We start from the raw sequence: 25,045 nt of genomic DNA on the forward strand, positions 1-25,045 counted from the left end.
GGTTCCAAACTTTGTGCATGACTTTGTGACCAAGAAAGAAAAACTTAAACTGGAACTTACAAATTTTGGCAGAACAGATGTGACAGTTGCACCAAAGGATGCATCTTTCTGCTTATTATGGCACCAGTGCTTGGTACTATAGGGTTGACATGGTTGCCTTACAAAAACAGCTCATCCAGGAACAAAGTTTTAAGAAATTTCTTCATACCACAAGTAAATTTTGCGAGTCAACCTATACACTTGTGAATTGCTCTGAGCTTATACACACTTACACTGGGCATTAAAGCTTAAAGAAAAAATTATATGACTTGGGACCCATGAAATCACTGTCTTGTGTGCGTAGCCAAGACAAAGATTGGAAATACCTACTTTTCTCATGCCATTATCAGGATCTCCATAACTCGCTGGAGGCAGTTATCCTCCCACTCTCATTTGAGGATGGAATAGACTAGACCTCACATCAGAGAGAACTTTGTGGGTAACCTTACTCTAAGAACTGTCTGCCTGTAGAGTATCCCAAATCACTAACAGACCTCATGAATTTGTCACCCAGTTTACCCTGCACAACTGCTTATGACCTTTAGCAACTCTACCTATTTGCCCTTTAGTTTTATAATGAAAAATACAGCTGAGGTGAAATTTAAAATTAGAAGTTTGACAAATCCTTTAGTCCATATCTGTGTCGGAAAATATTAAACTGATTGATATCTTTGCTGTAGTGCAGTTGGTCTTGACAAGAGATTCCTGCAGTATTGTGAACACCATTTCTCCTTTCATCTGAGGAGATTAGAAGATATTGGTAGTAATGATACTTTTCTCAGCACAACATATATTTCCTACTACTGTAGCAGTCATGTTGATTTCCAGATTTCTGCATGGGTATTGTTATCTGTTGCATACAGGAAACTTCATTCTGTCTAACATTCATTTCTAACTACACTCCTGTTTTGTATGCAACAAATATAACACTCTATACATTACTGGCAAAAGGACTGGTATAAGCAAGCTTTTGAGATTATCTTGAACAAAACCAGAAATCACCTCTACTACCATACAACATTTTGTGAATCACTCTGTGCTCTTGCAACTCAGACTGCTCTGTCTCAGAAAAATTCAATCAGTCCTCAAATTTCTGGCAAAAATTCTATCAAGAAGGAGTAATCTTGTGAAATAGTCCATTTACCACTAAGAAACATTCACCATTTCTCTACATTTCATGTCCAGCCTTCCCATATGGACATTGGAAAATACAGCCCAATGAATAGCCTGACTAGTGCCACAGAGTTCAGAATAGACATTTTTGATACTTCACAGAGAGTTCTAAAAATATTTATAGGATGGTTAAGTTGCTCATCATTAATTGATGCCAACAGACTCCTATCAGATGGGTTTTTTCTTTTTCTTTTTTTATCCCAGTAAGTCCTGTATAGTTTGTCTTAGCTTATTGTTATTATCTGTTAATGTTTTATTGTTGTGTTGTGTATGCACTGTAATTGGATTCTCTGTTGTTCATGACATGTTCAGTAAAAAAAAAAGACTAGTGGTGAACATTTATTGTAAGAGATGGAATCCCCAGATCTTGATTCCCACTGTTCCTTTTGTATATGTCCTTGTTGAACATAGTCAGGAAAATCTCTTTCCACAAGGGTTTTGCCACACCACATGACACATGTTGCTGTCATAAGATGGTTTTGACTAAGCATAATGATGTGTAGGAGGCAAGGCATTTAGCATTTATCACTGACAAAAAAAATAGACAAAATTTAAATTTAAAATTATAAAACAATAATTAGTTACTTTTTTTTTTTTTCAAAAATTTCAGTGCAGTTATGACAAAAAAAATACCTAGATGACAAGTCTAAACCTAAAAATTAGGATATATGCAGTAGCCTTTAAGTTGGATACCTTATACATGGAAATAAAGCTTAAGGGATTAAATAACTTATTAACTCTGGTACATACAACATTCGTATGAAGTTGCCGGGGTTCTTCCTCCATCTTGTTTCTTCATCTGCAGGTTTAGATCCAAAATTAATCAACTAAGTTAACTATGAATTAATTAGGTGTTTTAAATAAGTTTTTTTTTTAAGTAGTTAGCAAAATAGCTTTATTTTATTTTATTTTTTGGTTGGGGGAACTTTTTAGTTCTTAAATAACATAGATAAGTAGAATTACTGTTATTTTTCATCAAGTGTGAATTTTGGATAATGATCATAAAGAATTTTACCTTATGAATTTATTCAAAATTCTCACATCCCAAATTGTAAGTGTTAATTTGCCATTAACAACTTGACAGAATTTGATTCTAACTGCTACAAGTGATCTGTTGTTAGATGTTAATTTGCACTCACTAACCAGTAAAACCTTGTTCACAATGAAGGTAGCACACTATTTTTCCTAGTACTAAACATGTTCATACATCCAAAATTTTTATTTTTTTATTTCAGACTACTTAAAATAATCATTTACACTTACAACATTCGTATTGGAAGAATTAAAAGTCAATATTGAACCAAATTTCAATGATAATTTGCCAAATACTATGTCACATTTCATCAAACATGGTATAAAGAGTTTGTGCTTATATTTTTGGACATGTTCAATATTTATTGCAATCTCTTTTATAATTATGTTCCTTGAGGGTGTCACAGACATTCTCTCAGATATGCCAGACAAGCTGTACTTGCTACCTGGGAGTCTAAAACGCTATTGGAACTGATATTCGGGTGACACTCAAATCAAGTGGACACAATTTCGGCGAAGTCCAGACGGTCTGTGACAGCCAAATCCTCTGCTTGCACCTTCATGATGGTGGGACTGTTAGTAATCCTGGGTATAACCTCCATGCACAAATAGATGGTGGGTGACCACCCATGTATGAACCAACGTAAGCAGGGGTCGAGGTGTGGCGCCCACACCACATGGAGGAATGCCGCCCCTCTATGTTACCAGGCAGTAATAGGTGGTAGATGACTTTCATCAACCAGTGCAATACCACCACTTTGCTTATTGGAGGCTTCAAGTGGTGGAACCCATTGTTAGTCTCTAGAGCTACGTTCTGGTCAACCCTTCCCTATCTCTTCCATTATGCAGTATGATTGATGACTTTTGGGGTTATGATGAACATCGTGGCGAGATCCAATATTCCTTACATTTAGAGGGTACAGCTCTAAAACGGTGTTCGCAGGCCGGCCGCTAGTTGGTACACCGAACCGAACCTATTCGTAACTCTCTAGGAGGCTTCCGGATCAGCTAGTGTATAATATTGCTACCTCTACCCTGCCAGATAGTGACTGGAGGGAGTCCGAGTAGTGTGTATGCGGGAAGCATTGTCAAGACCACATTATGTAAAAAGATATGGGTATAATCTTACCATGTGTATGCCATATCCAAAAATTTCATTACTTCATACAGCATATCCCACCCACTTTTTCTTACTATTGAATACACCATGAATTGTCAAACTAATAGAGCAAACTTATCTGTGAAAAGATCTAAATCTCCCAAGGACTTCCTAATTCATTTCACAAATATACGTGGTCTCAATTCTAATCTCAACAATGTCCATTTCCACTTGCAGTCTGCCAAACCCCATGTACTCTTTCTGACAGAATCTCAGTTATCGGTTGATTCAACTACTGCTCATCTCAAATGCCCAAATTATTCGCTGTATGATTCCTTTCACCTCAAAGGTGGTACTTGTGCATATGTCCATTCTGATATTCCCTGTAAGAGACTTGGCAATTTGGAATCTCCTCTCTTTGATCTTCTCTGGCTTAGAATCTCTCTACCTCATTGTGTCAAATTCATCTGTTGTCTCTACAGTTCTCCCAACTCCACTAATCACTTGGCACTCTTTGACTTCCTCTCTTTGAACTTGACTTTCTCCAGTCCAACTTTCCTAACAGTGAGGTAATTTTCCTTGGTGATTTTAATGTTCGCAACTCCAGCTGGCTTCCGTTTTCTAATCACACTGACCCAGCTGGTCGAGATGCTGAGGCTTTTGCAATTACTAATGACCTTGCACAGATTGTTCATTTACCTACAAGAATACCGGACAATCCTAATCATACAGCCAATACGCTTGATCTTTTTCTCACAAACAACCCTTCTAAGTATAGAGAAATAAGCATAGGGAAATCAAAATTGAGAGTAGGAGTGTGCTATAGGCCTAATGACTCTGATGAGTATAATGAGATATTGTACAGGGAAATAGAGTGGGCCAGTAAATCAGAGAGTCTTATAATGGGGGATTTTAATTTCCCAGATATTGACTGGAATTTGTGGGGTTGGTCACTCGCACACTAGCAAGGCTTTTGTGGATTTATTGGATGATTGTTTTCTACATCAGCATGTTCGTGAGGCAACAAGAGGGAGCAATACTCTTGATCTGATTATCAGTAGTGATTCTTCATGCATTAAGAATCTGCAGATAATGAACCACTAGGTGGCAGTGATCACAGTGTGTTGAAGTGGGATTTACTCAAGGAGGTAACTACCATCAGAGGTAAAGGGAAGGGTTTCTGTTTTCGTAAAGGCGACTATGATGGTCTGAGACAGTATTTAAATTCTATACAGTGGGACCAACTGATGATGTTACCAACAGCAAACTCAAAATGGGAAGCATTCAAGGAACTAATCTTGGAGGCTACCAGGCTTTACATACCAACTAAGAAATATTGTTCAAGGTTTAGGCCTAAATGGTTGTCAGATGAACTAATGAGACACATGGCATAGAAGAAAAATGCATGGGATACATACAAATTAATGGGTGACATGGAAGCCTATGATAGATATAAGTTGGTCTGTAGCCAAGTCACAAAGGAGATTAGGCAGGCAAAAGCAGACTACGAAAAATCCTTGGCAAAGGATGCAAAGAAAAACAGAAAAGAGTTCTTTACCTATTTAAACTCAAGAAGGAAAGGGATGAATCAGATTGGTCCACTGGATATTGATGGTTCAACAGTTGAGGATCCTGCTCAGGTGGCTAACAATCTAAACGAGTATTTTGCATCTACATTCACGCATGAGGAGTTATTCAGGAAGGAGAATGATGTAGGTAAAGTAAACATTGGCAGTGAGCTGGATGATTTTGTAATAACTGAGAGGAAAGTGGAGGAGAGATTGTTGAGGATAAACATAAAAAAGGCACCTGGGGTGGATGGGATCTATCCAGTTATATTAAAGGAGGCAGCAAAGGAAGTAAGCAAACCCCTAGCCATAATTATGAGAGCTTCTTTGGACTCAGGGGAGGTACCCATAGACTGGAGATGTGCAAATGTAACCCCAATTCACAAAGGAGGATCAAAGGCTGACACAAGTAATTATAGACCTGTTAGTTTAACTTCTGTTCCAGGTAAATTAATGGAGGCACTGGTTAAAGAAGCACTGCAGGATCATCTAGACAAGAATTCAGTTATAGCTCAGACGCAGCATGGTATTGTTAAAGGCAGGTCTTGCCTGACCAGTTTGATTGGATACTATGATGTAGTCACAAAAGAACTGGATGCAGGGAATAACTTTGATATTATATATTTGGATCTTAGAAAGGCTTTTGATACTGTTGCACATGGAAGACTACTGCACAAATTGGAGCAGTGTGGCATTGGAGGCAAATTGCTGCTATGGATAAGGGGATGGTTGAGTGGCAGAAGACAGAGTGGTAATCAATGGACACTGCTCAACGTGGACTAATGTTATTAGTGGAGTTCCTCAGGGTTCAGTGTTGGGTCCATTGTTGTTTTCGGTGTTTATGAATGATATTGATGATGGGATATCAAGTTTAATGTCCAAGTTTGCAGATGATACAAAGGTTGGCAGGGTTGTTAAGGACACCACTGAAGCTATGCTGCTGCAACAGGATCTGGAAAGGTTGAACAGATGGGCTGAGAGGTGGCAAATGAAGTTTAACATTGACAAATGTAAGGTACTACATATGGGAAACAGTAACCCCAGAGCAACGTATCAACTCTGTGGTACTACACTGACAGTGGTGGAGAATGAAAAGGACCTGGGGGTAATTGTGCAGGCAGATATGAAGTTCTCTGAGCAGTGCAGACGAGCTGCAAGAGTAGCTCATGGTGTCTTGTCAATGATATACAGGAATTTTTCTAGCAGGGATAAGGAGGTGATTATTCCCTTGTATAAGGCAATGGTTAGGCCACATCTTGAGTACTGTATACAGGTCTGGAGGCCTCATTTCAAGAAGGATGTAGAGCTGCTGGAACGGGTACAGAGAAGGGCAACAAGATTAGTGAATGGAACAAAGTGTTGCTCTTACGAAGAAAGGCTTAAGTTTTGCAAATTACAGAGTCTGGAGACTAGGCACCGGCGAGGTGATCTGATAGAGGTGTATAAGGCTTTGAATGGTTTGAGCATGCTCAATGCCAATGGGATTCTTCATCTTGCTCAGAATAATCAGCTCAGAGGGCATAAATTCAAATTGAGGAAGGACGGATGTCGGATAGATGTGCGGAAATTTGCCTTTGGCCAGCGGGTGGTTGGTTGGTGGAACCGACTTCCATCACTTGTTCTTGAAGTTGATAGCCTAAACAAATTTAAGGCTCAACTGGACAGGTATTTCGAGCGAACGGAGGGGTGAAATGGGAGTGGTGTGTTTTTTTTTTTTTTTTTTGGCTGATGCTGAATAAGCTTGCTTTCTTGCATCATATGCCTCTACTAATGCTAAGTACACGGTCGAAGTTAGAGGTCTTTTAGGCACTTCAGATCACAACTTGTTGATTGTCTCTTCTCCAATGGAACCTTTATCTCATGCTATTCCCAACCTCTTGTTTTTTGGCATTACAAGAATGCAAAATGGGATGACCTGCGAGACTTCTTTTCTCTTTTTCCTTGGTCGGATTACTGTTTCAAAACTTCTGATGTCAACGTTTGCTCAGATCGTGTCAGCGAAATTATTCTTGCAGGAATGGAATCCTTTATCCCACACTCCACTTTAAAATCTCGTCCTTTATGTAAACCTTGGTTTTTCAATAAATGTGCTAAGGCTGTTCAAGAGAAGGATGTTGCATATCGTAATTGGCATGTTTCTAATTCTTCAGTTTTATTTTCTGCCTACACCAAAGTTCGCAACAATTGTAAAGCAGTTATTAATCAGTCCAAACTAGAGTTTGAACAGGCTAAGAGTAGAAAACTTGCTTCTTGCCCTAATGGTAGCCGAGCATTCTGGTCTCTTGCCAGAGCTATTGGCCGCAAATTTTGCCCATCTCTGCTCCCACCTCTGTACAAACCAGATGGTTCTGTTGTCACTTCAGCCAAGCATAAAGCTGACCTGCTAGCATCCCATTTTTCTTCCAACTCATGTATTAATGATCTTGGTAAAACAACTCCCACCGTTCCCAACACACTCCATTGAATGCCTCCTGTGGTCTTCCGTCAAAAGGATGTCAGAAGGATTTTGACGAATCGATGCTAAGAAAGCTCCAGATCCCGATAGTATTTCTCCACTTGTTCTCAAAACCTGTGCTCCTGAACTTACTCCTATTCTTTGCCGCCTTTTTTCACTTTCTTATTCCAAAGGTGTTTTTCTTTCTGCTTCGAAATTTGCTCATATCCAGCCAGTTCCTAAAAAGGGTGACAAATCCCTCCCATCCAATTATCGTCCCATTGCAATTACTTCTACCCTTTCTAAAGTAATGGAGAAATCAATTAACTGCAAACTCTTAACTACCTAGAAACTTCCGTCTGATCAACAATCGCCAGTATGGATTCCGTCAGTGTCGATCCACTGGTGATATTCTGGCTTATGTTACCCATTTATGGTCTAATTCAACGGAAAGATTCGGCGAAACACAAGTAGTTGCTCTTGACATCTCAAAAGCTTTCATTGTGTTTGGCATAAAGGTCTTCTAAACAAGCTTCCATCTTATGGTTTGCCAACTGTTTTTAGTAATTGGTTATCCAGTTTTCTCTCTGATCGCTCACTGAGGGTGATGGTAGATGGCTCTCTGTCTTCTAACTTCTCCACTAATGCCGGTGTCCCCCGAGGTTCAGTTCTTTCCCCCACTCTTCTTCCATTGACTGGAAATCCTATCCATAGTTTTGCCGATGGTAGCACATTGCATTCCACTTTCCATTTTGAGAAACCTTGTCCTGCTCAATCAGCTTCAACTTCTCAAAAATCTGCTATCAATTCCTTAAATGCTGATCTTCAGGTAATTCTCCAGTGGGGCAAAGACAACTTAGTTGATTTCAATCCTTCTAAAACTCAGTCTTGTCTTAAATCTCACAAAAAGGATTCTTCTGCTCCTCTTGGCACAAGCAGATTACAAATATTGCTGCCTCTGCATCTAAAAAACTTGGTTTTCTCTTTCGCTCTCGCCTTTACTTTTCTTCCAAACAGCTGTTCACTCTGTACAAATTGCAAATCTGCCCTACCGTGGAATTGTTCCCATATCTGGGGCAATGCCTCCAAAACCTCTCACAGGCTTCTTGATTCCATTCAAAAGAGGGCAGTTATGTTAATTTATGATTTATCTCTAACAGAATCTCTCCACTTGCTGTCTCATAGATGTACTGTTTCTGCTGCATGCCTCTTCTACAGATCCATGGACACTGTTCTTCTGAATTGGCTTCTATAATTCCCGCTCTCTCTTTCAAAACAGTCCGAATACGTGCCGCCACCAGCCAACATCCATTTACTGTCCAACTTCAAACTCACAGAACCAACTTTTCATCTTCCTTGTTTATTCATTCAACTACCGTTTTCTGGAACAACCTTCCTTCATACATATTTCCTGAAAATTACAGTCTACAGAAGTTCAAGTCCAATATCAACAAATACCTTCTTTCGTCTTCTCAATCTCCAACCCAAGCACGGTACTAAGTACTATAGGTTCTGATACCTCTCATGTTTGGGGTTTACATAAAAAAAAAAAAAAAAATGTTTATTATAATAATTGAAATAGAACTGAAAATATAAAATGGATTATATGTCTTTGGAATCACCCTGTATTATGAAAAATTCTCTGATGGGTACTAATTTATTGCTGAAACATTAGCAAAATAGTAACAATTTCTATTATTCCGAGAGCTATGTTTCTGTAATTTTCAATTAAGACAATTTTTTTTTTTTTTTTTTTTTCTTCTTTATACTTCTGTCAGTTTTATGATTTACACATCAATAAGATATTTTCTTATTTCAGTGGAAGATAATGAAATTTTTGATTTCCGAGGACTAAGGCTGGATTGGTTTCGGTTACAGGTTAGTTCTTAGTATTTTTTATCATTATTATTTGTTGTTTTCCTTGTGGTTCCACGTAGAGCATAGTTAAAACATTTTTTAATACAAGATTGCGTTATTAAAGTAGGAGTATAACCCAGTTGACAGTTTTCTTGTATTCAAGTGTATTGCTTGTCTTATTTGTAAATTGTGTTCCAGGTCTGTATGCTGGATGAAAGTAACTTTGAAAAATCTAGCAACCCCACAGACTAACTACTCTCACAGCACTTCACAAAATTTTTTTAAGCTCCATTGATCAGTTAGGAATCAAACCAAGATCTTTCCATTTGTGTGATGACATGGCTATTCTATACTGTCATGAAACATTCACTTATACACTGATGTGCAAAACTTAAGGACCAACACTATTTCTAAAGGTTACAACCACAAAATTTCTGAAACATGGATACCGAAACAAAGAGACATTAATAGAATACAAGCTGCAGAAATGAAATTTTAAAGATATGTTAAAGGAAGTAAAAAATTAGATAAAATAAAAAACGTAAGTATTAGAAAGGAATTAAAGATTTACTCAATTAATGAAAAAATTATAGCATATAGACAAAGATGGAAAGAACATGTAGAAAGAATGGAAGATAATAAATTCCCTAAGTTAGCTTACACTTATAGAGCAAAAGGAAAAAGAGACAGAGGAAGACCAAAGAAAAGATGGGCAGACCTCTTCAAGATCGGAACAGATGGTCGCCTAATCCATGAAGGAAGATAAGATAAGACAACCACAAAATCTTTACTTAAAGTACTCTTTACTGATGAGAGTAGATTCAGTCTTAGCAACGATTCTGGACGTCAGCTAATCTGGTGAGAGGTTGGCACACAGTATCACCCCGCAAACATCACTGAAAGGGATCGATATGGCAGTCATGGTGTTCTCGTCTGGGGAGTATCTTGGATGGATGTACACAACTTCAGATACTGGAAGGCAGTACTGTAACCGGTGCACACTACTGTACTGAGGTAATCCTTTCCCCATGTGTGTGTCTGTTCCGAGGTGCCATTGGCCCCGAGTTCGTGTTTATGGATGATAGCGCCACACCCCATTGCACTGCAGCTGTTGATATGCTTTTGGAAAGTGACATTGTTCGTTTGGATTGGCCTGCCCATTCCACCGATCAAAATCCCATCGAACACATATGGGACTCTCTGAGGAGATGCCTAGCTGCACGTCCACACTCACCAGAAAATGTTCACCAGCTGAAGATGGCATTGACAGAGGAATGGATGAAATTACCCCAAGAACTTATCAACAACATTGTTATAGGTATGGACAGATGCTGCATCAACATTAGGAGTGGTCATATCTTCTACTGAAGACAACCTCTTCCCTTTGTTCCATCTTTGGCAGTGATGCATCTGTATTGTGGCAGCCAGCGCTATGTTGCCATTTTTGAATAAAGTCCCTCTGTACCGTTTTGTTTCCATTGTTGTGTCGGTGTTGTTTCCTTCATCATTTCTGTACCTCACGGGGTTCCTTTGGTATGCTTTTCCCATATCCAGGCCACTCCTATGAGAAGCTACAGGTGAAAACCTGACTGGTCCTTAAATTTTGCACACCAGTGTATATTGAGTGGTTTTCATAATTTACAACCCACTTTATGTATAACAGTGAAAATATTGAGAATTTTTATTACATTAAATTTTTGTCTTCTGTTGCTACTAGGTAATTGTCTGTTGGCTAAGCAGCAGCCAAGTTAACCTTATAGTAGTTACCTTCCGCAATATTCATCTAAGAAACATCTCCTTCAGGTTACCAAATCAAGTGATTTTTAATTTTAGATGAGTGATTAATTTTTAAACAAAAATTTATTATCAAATATTGTGTGAAGTCCTTATGTCCAGAGTAAGAATAAATGTTTAACAAAGTCTACTTTCTACACTTAACATGACGTGAAAACATTCAGAAGGTCAGATTTGGTTCATTCAGAAAGCTAGCTCACACTTTTGTCAAAGATTTAATGCTCATTTTATGTCTAAATTGTTAGAACTTTAAATTTTGTTAAAGACACATTGAGTCCTTTTGAGAGAACATGTGAACATAAGGAAATTTTCTACCAAGTGAACAACAGATATACTAGTGTATTAAAGAGAGGAATCTAAGATTTTATATGAGAAAACAGTCTGTGGTGATATTCCAATTTTAGATAAGATTATCTCTAAAGTGTAAATAGGAAGATAAGATTCTGATTATCAAGCTAAGAAGAGGATTGATAATTCTAAAATTAATATATAGTTAATTTTTAATATTGAAATATATTTTACAATTTGTGATTATGAATTAATTTTGCTTAAATTGCTTTAACAAAAACTGCCCAATGTGATTTTCTTTGAGAAATTAATTATTTATTACCTGCAGTTCATTCATGGATAACAAATTATTGAGAATTTAGTATGATCATATCTAGTTTTGCTAAATTATTGATCTGTTTTTCAACATATTTTTATAAATTAAATACAAAGTGGCAGAAAAAAACCTTTAGATGTATCTTTTTTGCTATTTTATATTATTTCTGGTTGTTTGTTATACAAAGTGCCTTCAGGTTATCAGATCTCCAAATTTATTTCTTAAAAAAAAGTAATTGAAGTATACACACAGGACTGCTTTTAGTCTAACTGCCAATTAGTTCTGAATGTTTTCAGAAGATGGCAGCAAGATGCAGTAGTATCACATTGATTGCAGCACCCTAAACAGTATACAATGTTTATAATATTTAAAATGGTGTTCTTCACTCATCAAGAAGACATACATTTTGAGAAAACAGTTGTGAAAACTTGTGTGAAGCAATAGTCACCTGAGATGCTGCAGTGAATTCCTGAATTGTCACAATGGTTGAGACATTCGTTCAACCCTTCAATCCAGAAATGAAATGTTAGTCTGCCGAATGGAAGCACACTGATTCAAGGCTGCCCTAAAAGTTCCATGTTGCTTCAAGTGAAGAGAAAATAATGGTTGCTATTTTATGGGATACTGATGAAATAATCTTTACACATTGTGTACCTATGAAATGGTGTTCTTGTGTGAGAGCAACTTGGAATAAGATGATCCCTGCATTCCCATGCACTGCACTAGATACTTGAAATGCAAGGACTCTCACTAGCTATTTTCTTGGCAGAGATTCAAACTCACATGAGATGAACTGTAGGCTTTCAATATCCTATAATGGAGCAGGCACATGTTGTGTGATACTTCAATGTTAGATGAACTGTAGGGTTTCAATACCCTATAATGGAGAGGGTACATGAAGTGTGGAACTTCAATATGTTATAATGGAGCAATTTTAATTATCTGTGCAGCATGTAAATAAATAGTGGTGGGGGGGGGGTTGCAGGAAAGCTGGCTGGAACCGCTTAGTACAATAAATTAAAAAAAAATTTATCCAAGAGTACAGTGACAGGAAACTCATATGAAGAAGTTCTGAAGAAAAAGTTCCTCCCAGCACTTCAGAAAAAATGCCCACACAGAATGAATCACATTTGTTTCCATCAGGACAATGCTTCACCCCCATTGTTCTGGAAATGTGTAAAAAAAATTTAAAGAAAACAACGTTGAGGTTATCCCACATCTTCCATATTATGACCCACCTGACCTTGCACCTAATAGCTTTTGGTTGTTCCCAACAATGAAAAATGCTCTCCATGCCAAAAGATTTCCCAGCTAACAAGCAGCTGCTTTGCTGTTGCTTTCACAGCTTGGAAGAACAGGTGTGAAAAATATGTGCAGTTCTAGGAGACTATATTGAAAAGTGAGGCAAGTGTCACCTCTGTATCTGTGTACTTTATGAGAAATAAATTTGGAGACCTTATAACTTGAATGCACCTCATATCTGAAATGATATGATATTTAATTTATGGGCAGTCTTAAGTTTCAAACTTTTCTTTTCAGGCTTATAGTAGTGTTAGCAAATACCCCCTTAATTTGCATGATCATCGGGACTTGGCATCTATAATGAATACTATTGTATTTCATACAAAGATGGTTGATTTCCTTGATGAAATATTGGTGGAAACATCAGACTTATCAATTTTTTGGTAAGTGTTTTTCTTGCATAAAAATATAGAAAACGTGCTGCAATAATCATAATATGACTATTAGGAATGTTAGTCTGTAAAAGAGTCATTCGATACTTGCTAAGCAAATCCACCTATGTTTGACTTTATCATAAATTCTTCTTTTTCCATTGAGGCTGTTACTATCGTTTCATTTTTGTTATAATAAACCAGAAGCCTATTTTTGGTTTACATAAAAAATGTTTATTGAAACCAAAATTGCATTCAAGTATAAAATATTAAATGTTATTATATTTATTTAATTTTTTTTTCTTTTTAAATTTATTCTTGGATGTCACTAGTATTCAATCTCTAACTGATTTATATAAAATCTAGTCTAAAATATTGCTATTTGTAGCAAGTGTCAGTATCAGAATAAAGAATAAAATTTCAAAGTGCACCATTTTAAACTTTTTTTTTTTAAAAACTGATTGGTGGCCAGCGTATGATATTGCTTGCTTTTTTTTTTTTTTTTTCCAGCATGCTGCTAGAGGATTCAGGCTGCTTTGAGAGGTGGAGAAAATTAAAAATTTAAAATACACATCCCAAAAAAAATAAAAATATAACTAAATCCAAATACAAGTTAAAGAGAATAGCATCACCCCCCTAATTGTTGAGTATCCCATTGTGAAATCAGTTATGTATTTAATTTATGACTGAGTACTGTGGTTAGATTAAATTTATTATACACTATTAACAAAATTAGATAGAAGACAATAACTGTGCTTATCTCCTTAACTGTAACCAGCTATGGAGAGTTTTTTTTTTTTTAAGTAAAAAGACATTCAGATTCTGGAAAGTCCAATGTTGGGCAGCATGCTCTGTAATATTGGAAAAGAGCATCCATACAAAGAGTGCCTTCAAATACATAGCCACAGAGCTTGGAAACTAGATAATTTCAAACCTGATTGAAGTTTATAAGGCTCTGCAAGGGTGGCACAAAATGAAAGGGAGACCTATGAAGGGAAAACCTATAGACTGAATTTTATGAAGTTTCTTTGTTGATCATTGGATCATGTGCTGCAACTACCCAAGTTGCCTCCTTGGGTAGTTGAAGCACATGATTAGGGAGGAATTTAATAGGAGCAACTGGATATCAGTTGGTACATGGGTGGAGAGATTTTTTTTTTTTTTTTACTCTCAGCAGAAACATAGGTTTTTTGCACCTAAGATTAATACTATATCTTAAGGAGATTAATGAACTGAATTTCATCATTAACTTTTAAAACCCTCATATTGGACATCTTCTTGTAAAGGATGCCAGTACTTAAGATTGCATTTTGGCTAATACTATTGGCAGAGAGGGAAACAGACTGGTAAGTTCTCTTCTTATAAAAGTTGAGAAAAATCTGGGGAGTCTGGATAGGTATTTTAGAAGACAAAAATGAAACGGGGGAAGAAAGAGGATAGTAAGAATGTGTTTTCTGTCCTGAAATACCCTCAAATACTCTTTAATATTTCCAAACGCAGAAAAGGAAAGTTGTAAAATAGTAAACAGACTAGAAAGAAGAAATAGTGAGTTTTTCAGTTACACTTATCTCATAATACCTATCCTTACTAGTGGAGATCTTGAAGGGAGCAGTGTTTCTATTTTATATATTTGAGATTCCATTCTTAGCACTAGCATTAGTTGGGCATATGATGCAAGAAAGCAAGCTTATCCAGCACCAGCCAAAAAAAAACCTTCCCATTTCCCCCCATCCAATCACTCCAAATGTTTGTCTAGTTCAAACTTAAATTTGTTTAACCTAACAACTTCCACAACAACAGATGGGAGTCTGTTCCAGCAGTAAACTACCTGCTGGCTAACAGCAAACTTCCACACATCTATTCTACAACTGTCTTTTCTCAATTTGAATCTATGCCCCCCCTCAGGTTCTTAATCTGAGCAAGCGGAATATCCCGTCAGCATTGAGCCTGCTCAAACCAATTCAAGGCCTTATACACCTCAATAAGATCAACTCGCAGGTGCCTAGTCTCCAGATGTTGCAACTTGCAGAACTTAAGCCTCTCTTTGTAAGTGCACCGCTTTGTTCCTCTCACCAATCTTGTTGTCCTTCCCTATACTCATTCTAGCAACTCTACATCCTTTCTAAAATGAAGCCTCCATACCTGTATGCAGTACTCAAGGTGTGGCCTGACCATTGCCGTATACAAAGGGATAATCACCTCCTTGCCTCTGCTAGCAAAATTCGTATATATCATTGACAAAACTCCATGACCTGCTTTGGCAGCCCGTCTGCACTGCTCAGAGAACTTCAAATCTGACTGCACAATTACCCCCAGGTCTTTTTCATTCTCCACCTCCCTGAGTGTAATACCACACATGGATTAGGCAGCAAACCATTTTCAATCCACTGCAGGATGGAGGCCTCTCCAGCAACTTTCCAGTCCCTTCTGTTTTGTGCAATGGCCATCCATTTACTACCCACAAACTCATGATTTCATCTGTCCATCTCCGTTGTTGTCTTCCAGGTTTTCTCTTAGCTTCTCTTGGGTACCATTCTGTTATTTTCTTAGTCCATCTGTCATCATGTCTTCGAGCTATGTGTCCTGCCCAACACCATTTTAGTTCTTTAGTTTTGATAAAAATGTCCTTTACTTGAGTTTGCTGCCTAATCCATGTGTTTCTCTTCTTATCTAACAGTCTGATTCCCAATATAATTCGTTCCATTCTTCACTGTGTAGTTTTCAGCTTCTCTTCCATTCTTTTGATGAGTGCTCAAATTTCACTTCCATAAGTCAAGGTGGGGAGTATACATTGGTTCATTATTTTACATTTCAGACAAACTGGGATATTGCTCTTCAGTATGTGACTATATTTCCTGAATGCTATCCATCCAAAATTTATTCTTCTCTTGACTTCCAGCCATTTATCATTATTACAGCCAATGATTTGTCCCAGATAAGTATATGACTCCACCTTTTCAATTACTGCTCCTTCAATCATTATATTCCTTTCTGTGGCATACTTAGATTACGAACCTAAGGGGGCATAAATTCAAATTAAGAAAAGACAGATGTAGAATAGATGTGCTGAAATTTGCCTTTAGCCAGCGGTTGGTTAATTGCTGGAACAAGCTTCCATCTGTCGTTGTGGAAGTTGACAGGTTAAATAAATTTAAGGAGGAACTGGACCGGCATTTGGAGTGAATGGTGTGTTTTATTTATTTATTTTATTTATTTATTTTTTTTTTGGCTGATGCTGCATAAGCTCATACACTTGTTTTCTTGCATCACATGCCACTACTGCTACTTGTTCATCATTACTTTTGTTTTATCCATATTCAACTTTAGTCCAAAATCCTTACTAACTCTGCATAACTGATTAAGATTTTCCTCTAATTCTTTGGGATCATGGCTTATGACCACAATGTCATCTGCAAATCGTAAGTGGTTTAGGTACTCTCCATTCACATTGACTTCTTTCTGCGACCAATCTAATCTTCTGAAAGCTTCCTCAAGGGCAGCAGTAAACAACTTCAGAGATATTGTGTCTCCTTGTCAAACTCCTTTCTCAATTTTAAATTTACTACTGTCTTTGTCTAGTCTAATAAAGGAGGTAGCATTCTCATATATTTTCTTCAAAATCATAATATATGGGGTACCTATGCCTTGTCTTTCCAGTTTAAATTTTAACCCCATCCCAGATGTCAGTGAACAGAAATATCAACTAGTTAGTATGTACATATTACAATACGCATTAATTAAGCTAGCATATAAGCATAAATTTATTTTTATTTTGCTAACCTGTGGAAAATATTCTTCCGATTTTTACTTATCATTTAATTTTTTAATTGGTAAGGTAATAAAGTGTAAATTTGTGCTTAATATATCTTTACTTTTATAGCCTGTGGATAATATTCCTCCTATTTTCGCTAATTAGAATCGCTGTTTAATAGAATTAAAATCAGTTCACAAACGCGATCACAATGATCGGGCCTTACTACATATCATATAGTGAATGGTACTGTACTGTGATTTGTCTTCTTTATTAGACTAGAAAAAGACTACTGTCTTTGTCTAGCCTAATAAAGGAGGTAGCATTCTCATATATTTTCTTCAAAATCATAATATATGGGGTATCTATTCCTTGTCTTTCCAGTGCCCGAAACATTGCCTTATACTGCATGGAGTCAATGCCTTTTCATAATTCACAAATACCAGGCATAATGGTGTTTTATATTTGTTTGCTTATTCTCTTGGTTTACTGCTACCCATATGCAGTACTTTCCATTTGTCAATGTTAAACTTCAGTTGCCACTTCTCAGCTCATCTGCCTAACTTTTCTAGATCCTGTTGCAGTAGCATACTGTCTTTACTGTTACAACAACCCCACTAACCTTTGTATCATCTGCAAACTTGGACATTAAGCCTGATATACCTTCATCGATATCATTGATAAATACACAAAACAACAATGGGCCAAGCACCGAACCCTCGGGGACTCTGCTAATAACATTAGTCTACATAGAGTAGTGTCAATTTATTACCACTTTCTTTCGTCTCCCACTCAACCATTCCTTTATCCATTGCAGTAACTTGACCATTAAGGCCATAATGCTCCAATTTGTACAGCAATCTTCCATGTGCAACAATATCAAAAACAGTCCTGAAATCCAAGTATATGATATCAAAATTATTTTTTGCATCCAGTTCTTTTTTGACCACATCATAGTATCCAGATTGGTCAGACTAGACTTCCCCTTGCTGTGTCTGAACTATTACTGCTGTCTTGTCTAGGTGATCCTGTATTACCTCTTTAACCAGTGACTCCATTTTTTTCTCCAGAACAGAAGTTAAACTAACAGGTCTATAATTATTTGTGTCACCCTTTGAACCCCTTTTGTGAATTGGGGATACATTTGCACATCTCCAGTCCATGGGGACCTCCCCTGACTCTAAGGATGCTCTCATAATTATAGCTAAGGGTTTGCTTATTTCCCTTGCTGCCTCCTTCATTATATTGGATAGATTCCATCTGCCCCAAAGTGCCTTTTTTATGTTTAACTTCAACAATTTCTCCTCCACTTTGCTCTCAGTTATTACAAAATCACTTAGCACCCTGTTAGAGTTTGATAAACTTCTGGCATTCCTCTCCCTGAATAAGTTCTTATGTGTGAATGTAGATGCAAAATACTCATTCAGTTTATCAGCTACTTGAGCAGGATCATCAATAGTCAAACCATCTATGTTAAGTGGACCAATCTGCTTCATCTCCTTCCTTCTAGAGTTTACATAAGTAAAGAACTCTTTGCTGTTTTTCTTTGCATCCTTTGCCAAAGATTTCTCATAATCTGCCTTCACCTGCCTAACCTCTTTTGTGACTTGATTACAGACTAGCTTATATCTGCTGTCATGCTTCTGGGTCACCTGATAATTTATATGCTTCCCATGCATTTTTCTTTTCTGCCATGAGCCTCATTAATTCCTCCGACATCCATTTAGGCCTGAACCTTGAACAGTGTTTCTTAGTCGGTATGAAAAGCCTAATAGCCTCCAAGATTAAGTCTCTGAAGGCTTCCCATTTAGAATTCAGGTTGGTAACATCATCAGTTGATCCCACTGCCTGAGACCACTGTAGTCACCTTTACGAAAACAAACACCCTTCCCTTTACCCTTGATGGTAGTTACGTCTTTAAGTAAATCCCTTGGCGCCTCCGTAGCCAGGTGGGCAGGAGCAGCAGTACGTAGCACACGCTTCTTTATTAGACCAGGGTTCGAGCCCGTGCCCACCAAATACAGAGGATGCGGAAAGGTCAGGGAATGACCACTGCATATCCCCGGAGCAATATGGCCTTAGTTGCTAATGCTCCTAAAAACCAAATAACAAACAAACAAACAAGTAAATCCCTCATCAGTACACTGTGATCACTGTCACCTAGTGGTTCCTTTATCTGCAAATTCTTAATGCATGAATAATCACTGCTGATAATCAGATCAAGGGTATTATTCCCTCTGGTTGCCCCTCAACATGTTGCTGTAGAAAACAATCCTCCTATAAATCCACAAAAGTCTTGCTACCATGCGAGTGACCAATCCACAATTTCCAGTCAATATCTGGAAAGTTAAAATCCCACATTACAAGATATTCTGATTTACTGGCCCATTCTATTTCTCTGCACAACTGTTCATTGTACTCATCAGAGTCATTAGGACTATAACTTCTTCTCTCATTTTCCCTTTCCCAGTGTTTATGTCACACCAAACAGACTCAACATTGCACTGTCCACCCATTTCAACTGGATGCACTTCCTTAGATTTATGTTTCTTAACTAACAGCACAACCCCTCCTCCCTTGGCACCTCCGTAGCCAGGTGGGAAGGAGCAGCAGTGCGTAGTACACACTTCTTGATTAGACCGGGGTTTGAGCCTGTCACCACCAAATACAGAGGATGCGGAAAGGTCAGGGAATGACCACCGCATATCCCGGAGCAATATGGCCTTAGTTGCTAATGCTCCTAAAAACCAAATAACAAACAAACAACCTCCTCCCTTCCTACCCTGTCTGTCCTTTCTGTACGCATTGTATTCCCCAAATTGCAATTCTGCACTGCTTATATCTGTGTGACACAGTGTCTCTGATATCCCAACAATACCTGCCTTTGATGTCTTGATCAGAACTTCAAATTCATCAATTTTATTTACTATAAAATTGATATACTTCTAGCATTAGTGTACATGCAAGTACACATGCACTTGTTCTTACTCTTAGTTACCCTAACACAGCCCATGTATTTACTTGTTCCCTGATGACTCCCAGCAGCTCTTGAAGTCCCCAGCAACTTGCTTTCTAGGCCGCTGCTCATTACAATAGAAGCAATGCAAGAATCACTTTCGCCTCTGCCTGCCTCTACTGTTAATCTTTTAGTCTGTGAATACTCCCAATCTAGCAGTTTTCCGACCCACCTAACACTGCCTCGATTGCATCAGCAAATATTCTTGCACCCTTTCTATTTAAGTGTATCTCATCCCTGTGGAAGCAGTCTCTCCTGTTAGTAAGCACAGACCAACACCGAAAAAAATTCTACCCTGTGAGCCTTGCACAATCTCTCCAGGGCCGAATTGATTGACAAGGCTGTTATCATATACTCCCTCCTATCGTGTCTGGGCAGAATTGTAGACACTTTCATATTTAACCCTAACTCGTGACTTTTTTCCAGCATTGACCTGTACTTATTAAGTAAATCTGCAGATCTCTTACTCTTAAGGTCATTAGTGCCAACATGTACAACAATATCTGTTCTTCTGTTTGTATTGCTAACATCTCACCTGATCCTAAATGGACTTTTGTGATTTGATGGCTAAGCACATGTCTCTGTCATCTAAAAATTGGTGTTCACAATCATTCATGTGTGATACTAATTCACAGGTCTTTTAATATTATTTTTGAATTGCTGTTGTATTTTGTGACCATTAGTGTAGGGAAGACCATGTGGTACTTATCCAAATGTTATCACATCTCCTCCAAATATATGGGTGTTTTTTATTATTACAAGTGGGAACTGATTTATTTTCAGCTTAGGACCAGATTTATTTGAATTTGGGAAAGCCAGTTTATACGAAGTATGACTGAATATGCTTTCTAAAGATCCTTGAAACTACTTAATACATGGTAATCCAAATCAATGATTATAAGTTGTTCTGTGCTTAAGACCCTGTGAGAAAATATCTACCAGAAAAAAGTATAATCTCCATACTGGTGAACAGGGACCCAATCAATACAGTATGTGCAATTGTTACGTTGTTAGTCAATTTTAGCATCCATCATTGTAAAATATCCACCATGTCTTCTGTATGCTACAGACTTATATCTCTTTGATGCTAACCCTTTTCCTACGTTAAGAAGAAAATTATACTACCATAATTTAAATATTAAATTATGGGAAAGGGTATAATTTCAACTTTCCAGAAGTAGTGATTGAAGTAATTCAAATTTTACAATTCTGATGTAAAATTTTAATTTTATGTAGAACTGCTGATGAAGGAACTAGTGTTCTGAAATATTAGATTGTACTTATGTAAATTGTTGATTGGTGTTCTAAATTATATTCTCCCAATGCAATGTATGGTTAGTTTACATATTTTAATACATAATTTTTACATAACTATTCTTCTGAGAATTTTTTGAAATAATATATATTGCATATTATTTCAAGTTGGCTTGCCACAGATTTTATTTAAGAAATTTTTAGTGGTGTGCAAATTATACCTTATTCCAAAAAAAAAATGCTTCAAACTGCATACACATTTTTTAGAACTAAGTTGGAACATAAAAAAAACACACGTCATATGATTATCAAGTGTTCAGTTTTGCATCAGTAGGATTACTCAGACTTGCTATGTGCAGGCATCAGTCTAGTTTTGCTATGCCCACACATGGTAATTTTATCCATTTTCTGCTAGTTATGAATTAAATACTCTAAATGTTCTAAGCTTCATTAAACAAAACAAACTGGAATCCTATAAAAGAGTGCTCCAAAGTTGGTGATAATGTTAAAAGGGATTATAGGAATAAATGATTACAATTTTTATTTGAGATATCAATGAAAAATATTTACATTTTTGAAAATAGTCTTCCCCCCATCTCCCCCAAGAATGTGTAATTTTAACTTATTTGTAGAGTTGATGTTTTGGTGTATACTGGAGCTAAGCCCGTCTTTACATTTCATGCATTAGGCATGTATGTAAATGTCATTACAAAAGATTTACTCTGTAGCATCATGTGTGGAACATTCCCCCTATTCCAATGTAATGAAATGAGATTATCTCTAAGTATAACTATGAAAAAGGAGCAAGCAGTCTAAATATTTATGTATTATTAAATGTTCTCATGAAACTTGTTAGTTTTCTTTCTGTTATTTTTGTTAATTATAAGCTTTTTTTAAAATAAATAATTTATTTTTTGCTTTTTCATAATTCCAGGATTTGTCAATGATTTCAAAGTGTTGTACTGTTTTATTGACTTTTTTTTTGTATAATGTTTGTTTGTTCTATGGTTTTTGAGTTTTTTTTTTCCCTTTCCAGCTTTACTGATGTTCTTAACCCTTTCATTAGTGAGTTTTCCAAATGTGTGGGCCCAATATTATGAGGTTTCCACTACTGGCTGGTTCTTTGGAGTGAATTTTTTTTGTGGAATTTTTAAAAATTTGTAAAAATTAAAAATTTCTACTTTAAATTCTCTAAAATATTAATTTGTTCTTATTTTGACCTGATTACATTAAGAGTGAAATTATTACCAAAAATCAAATCAGATATTTTTTAATACAATAATATCATATATATCTATTTACTTATCATTTAAATTAATTTCACCAGTTTCTATATCTGAATTCTAAAATATTTTGGCTTCTTTCCTTTTGAACCCTTCCTTTTGATTTGTAAAACTATTTTTGTGTTGTTGTTATTTGGTTTTTAGGAGCATTAGTAACTAAGGCCATATTGCTCCGGGGATATTCAGTGGTCATTCCTTGACCTTTCCGCATCCACCGTATTTGGTGGTCATGGGCTTGAACCCCGGTCTAATCAAGAAGTGTGTGCTATGCACTGCTGCTCCTGCCCACCTGGCTACGGAGGTGCCCCCACTATTTTTGTGCTGCATCTATTAGAATTATTTTTCAACTAACAGTAGACATGGAAGATTAGTTTAAAATATATTTTTCAACTAATAGTAGGTGGCCTGGAAGATTTAAAATCAGTTTGTATATAAAATTACCTTGGAAAACATAAATACACTAATGTGCTTCCCAGAGCTCACACAAGCAAAACATATTCTAGTTTTTAATTTCCCCCCCATCATGTTTACCCATGTTCTCAGACATGTCATAAATGTCTGTGTGTGCATATATACAGTAGACTCCAGATTATCCGGGGGCAGTTTAACCAGGTTGCTGAATAATGAGTGACAAAAAAAAATTGATTTAAATGTCTTAAAAAATCACTTACCAATAAAAATAATGTATTTTTAAATTTAAATGTTTTTAAAAAATATATAATGGGAATATTTTTTGTAAAAGAATTGCTACCAAATGTGACAGCATTAATACAACTGATGGACCAGGGGGTGATTTAAAATTTTAATGAAATTTATGAAATTTCAATATCATTGCCATCGATCAAACGTGCAACATTACAAAAATCTTTTCAGAAAATATTACGTGTACCTGCAAAAGATGAAGAAGTTCTTAGTGTTGAGACTAATAATAATGTATTATAATATAATACAGCGATTCCCAACTTATTTTAATCGCGGAATCCTTTTCACCTTGATAAAAAATTTTGGAACCCTGACAATTTTTACTAATTATAATAAAACAAAAAATCAAAAATAATTTATTTAAAATTAAAAAAAAAAACAAATTAATAATGGAAAAGCAAATATTATTAATTCAAACTGGTAATTAATGTGAAGGATTAAACGTCTTTTCTTTCAATATTCTTTCAAAATTTGGTTTAATTGTGGACAGCTGAATTCTAATATCAGGAGTGGCATCCAACTTACTTCTGTATTTTGTTTTTGTCACAGTGTAGAGTAAAAATCTGCTTTCACACAAATATGTCGTACTAAATGGCAACAAACAACAAATTGCTTTTTTGAATAAATTTGGGTATTCTTCTTTTAAGTCGCACCAAAACTCGTTTAATGAAACTTCATTAAATTTAACTTTTATTTAGCTATTTGATGTCAGGTCGATGAGATTTTCATATTCTAAACTAGATGGTTCCTCCGGTTTTTCTTTAATATTGAAAGGATTGAAAACCCAATAGTTATTGTCATCTTTTAGTAGAGGAAATATTCATTTAATGCCACAGTTACTAATTTTAGATGAGAAATAATTCTTTTTGAATTTCCTCATCAGTTTCACAGTTTGAATCCTGTAAAAAGTCATTTAAAGTTGGAAATGAATCCATATTATTTTTTTCAACAGCCATGGTCCAGTACAACCAGGCCTCGCATAACGCGAGTTCGACTAACACGATTTTCAGTTAATCCTATTTGAAAAATTATACCACTTTTCACTTTACACGATGCAAATTTCCAGTTAACGCGATCTTTTTTTTTTTTTATGCACACTTGCATAAAAATTCAAATTTTTAAATGAGTCAGATGAAAATGCTACCACGAAGGACATAACAGTAAAAGAATTAGATGAAATCTTTCGTATCGCATAGAACCTCAAACAAAAGGTTTGAGGTTCACTGCAATATTTATTTTGCCAGGGCCCAGAGAAGATTGTTTGGTTATTTATTTATTTATTTTTTTTTTAGGAGCATTAGCAACTAAGGCCATATTGCTCCGGGGATATGTGGTGGTCATTCCCTGACCTTTCCGCATCCTCCGTATTTGAGAAGATTGTTGTCGGCTGGGTTCCGCTGTTTTATGCAATAAACATTTAATTCCATAATTATTTTCATTATCTTTTACATTGTATACAGTTAAAAAGTTATTTAAAAGGTATTTTCAAAATTCTTTATGGACATTCCAGAAGGTCAAGGACCAACAGTGTTGTTCAATATTGCAGAAATATTTGAACAACACTGTTCAAATATTTCCGCAACAGTCATTTCTTCATTGTGTATTTTATGTCAGAGGTTCCCAAACTTTCTCGGTTCATGGCGCCCTTAGTGTCTCAGTAATTTTTTCAAGGCACACCCAGACCAAAAGAAATACCTAACAGTTCCGTTTAGTAGTTAGGTCCAAACAACTTAATAAGAAATGTTGAAACTGTGAACTACCTCGAG

General features: G+C 36.4%; 1 protein-coding gene across 5 annotated transcripts in view; it reads left to right on the plus strand.

Moving 5' to 3' along the window:
• Hem (Nck associated protein 1 Hem) overlaps positions 1-25,045 on the plus strand; it is a 244,909-nt gene that overhangs the window by 92,853 nt on the left and 127,011 nt on the right. For all 5 annotated transcript variants that reach the window (XM_090373716.1, XM_090373719.1, XM_090373718.1 and 2 more), the window contains exons 15-16: positions 9,165-9,223; positions 13,140-13,285. In XM_090373716.1, coding sequence (XP_090229842.1) covers positions 9,165-9,223; positions 13,140-13,285 — 205 coding nt within the window. The remainder of the gene's footprint in view (positions 1-9,164; positions 9,224-13,139; positions 13,286-25,045) is intronic.

This window comes from Mastigoproctus giganteus, chromosome 5 (genome assembly GCF_048544385.1).
Source record: "Mastigoproctus giganteus isolate SK-2022 chromosome 5, ASM4854438v1, whole genome shotgun sequence".
NCBI lineage: Eukaryota > Metazoa > Arthropoda > Arachnida > Uropygi > Thelyphonidae > Mastigoproctus > Mastigoproctus giganteus.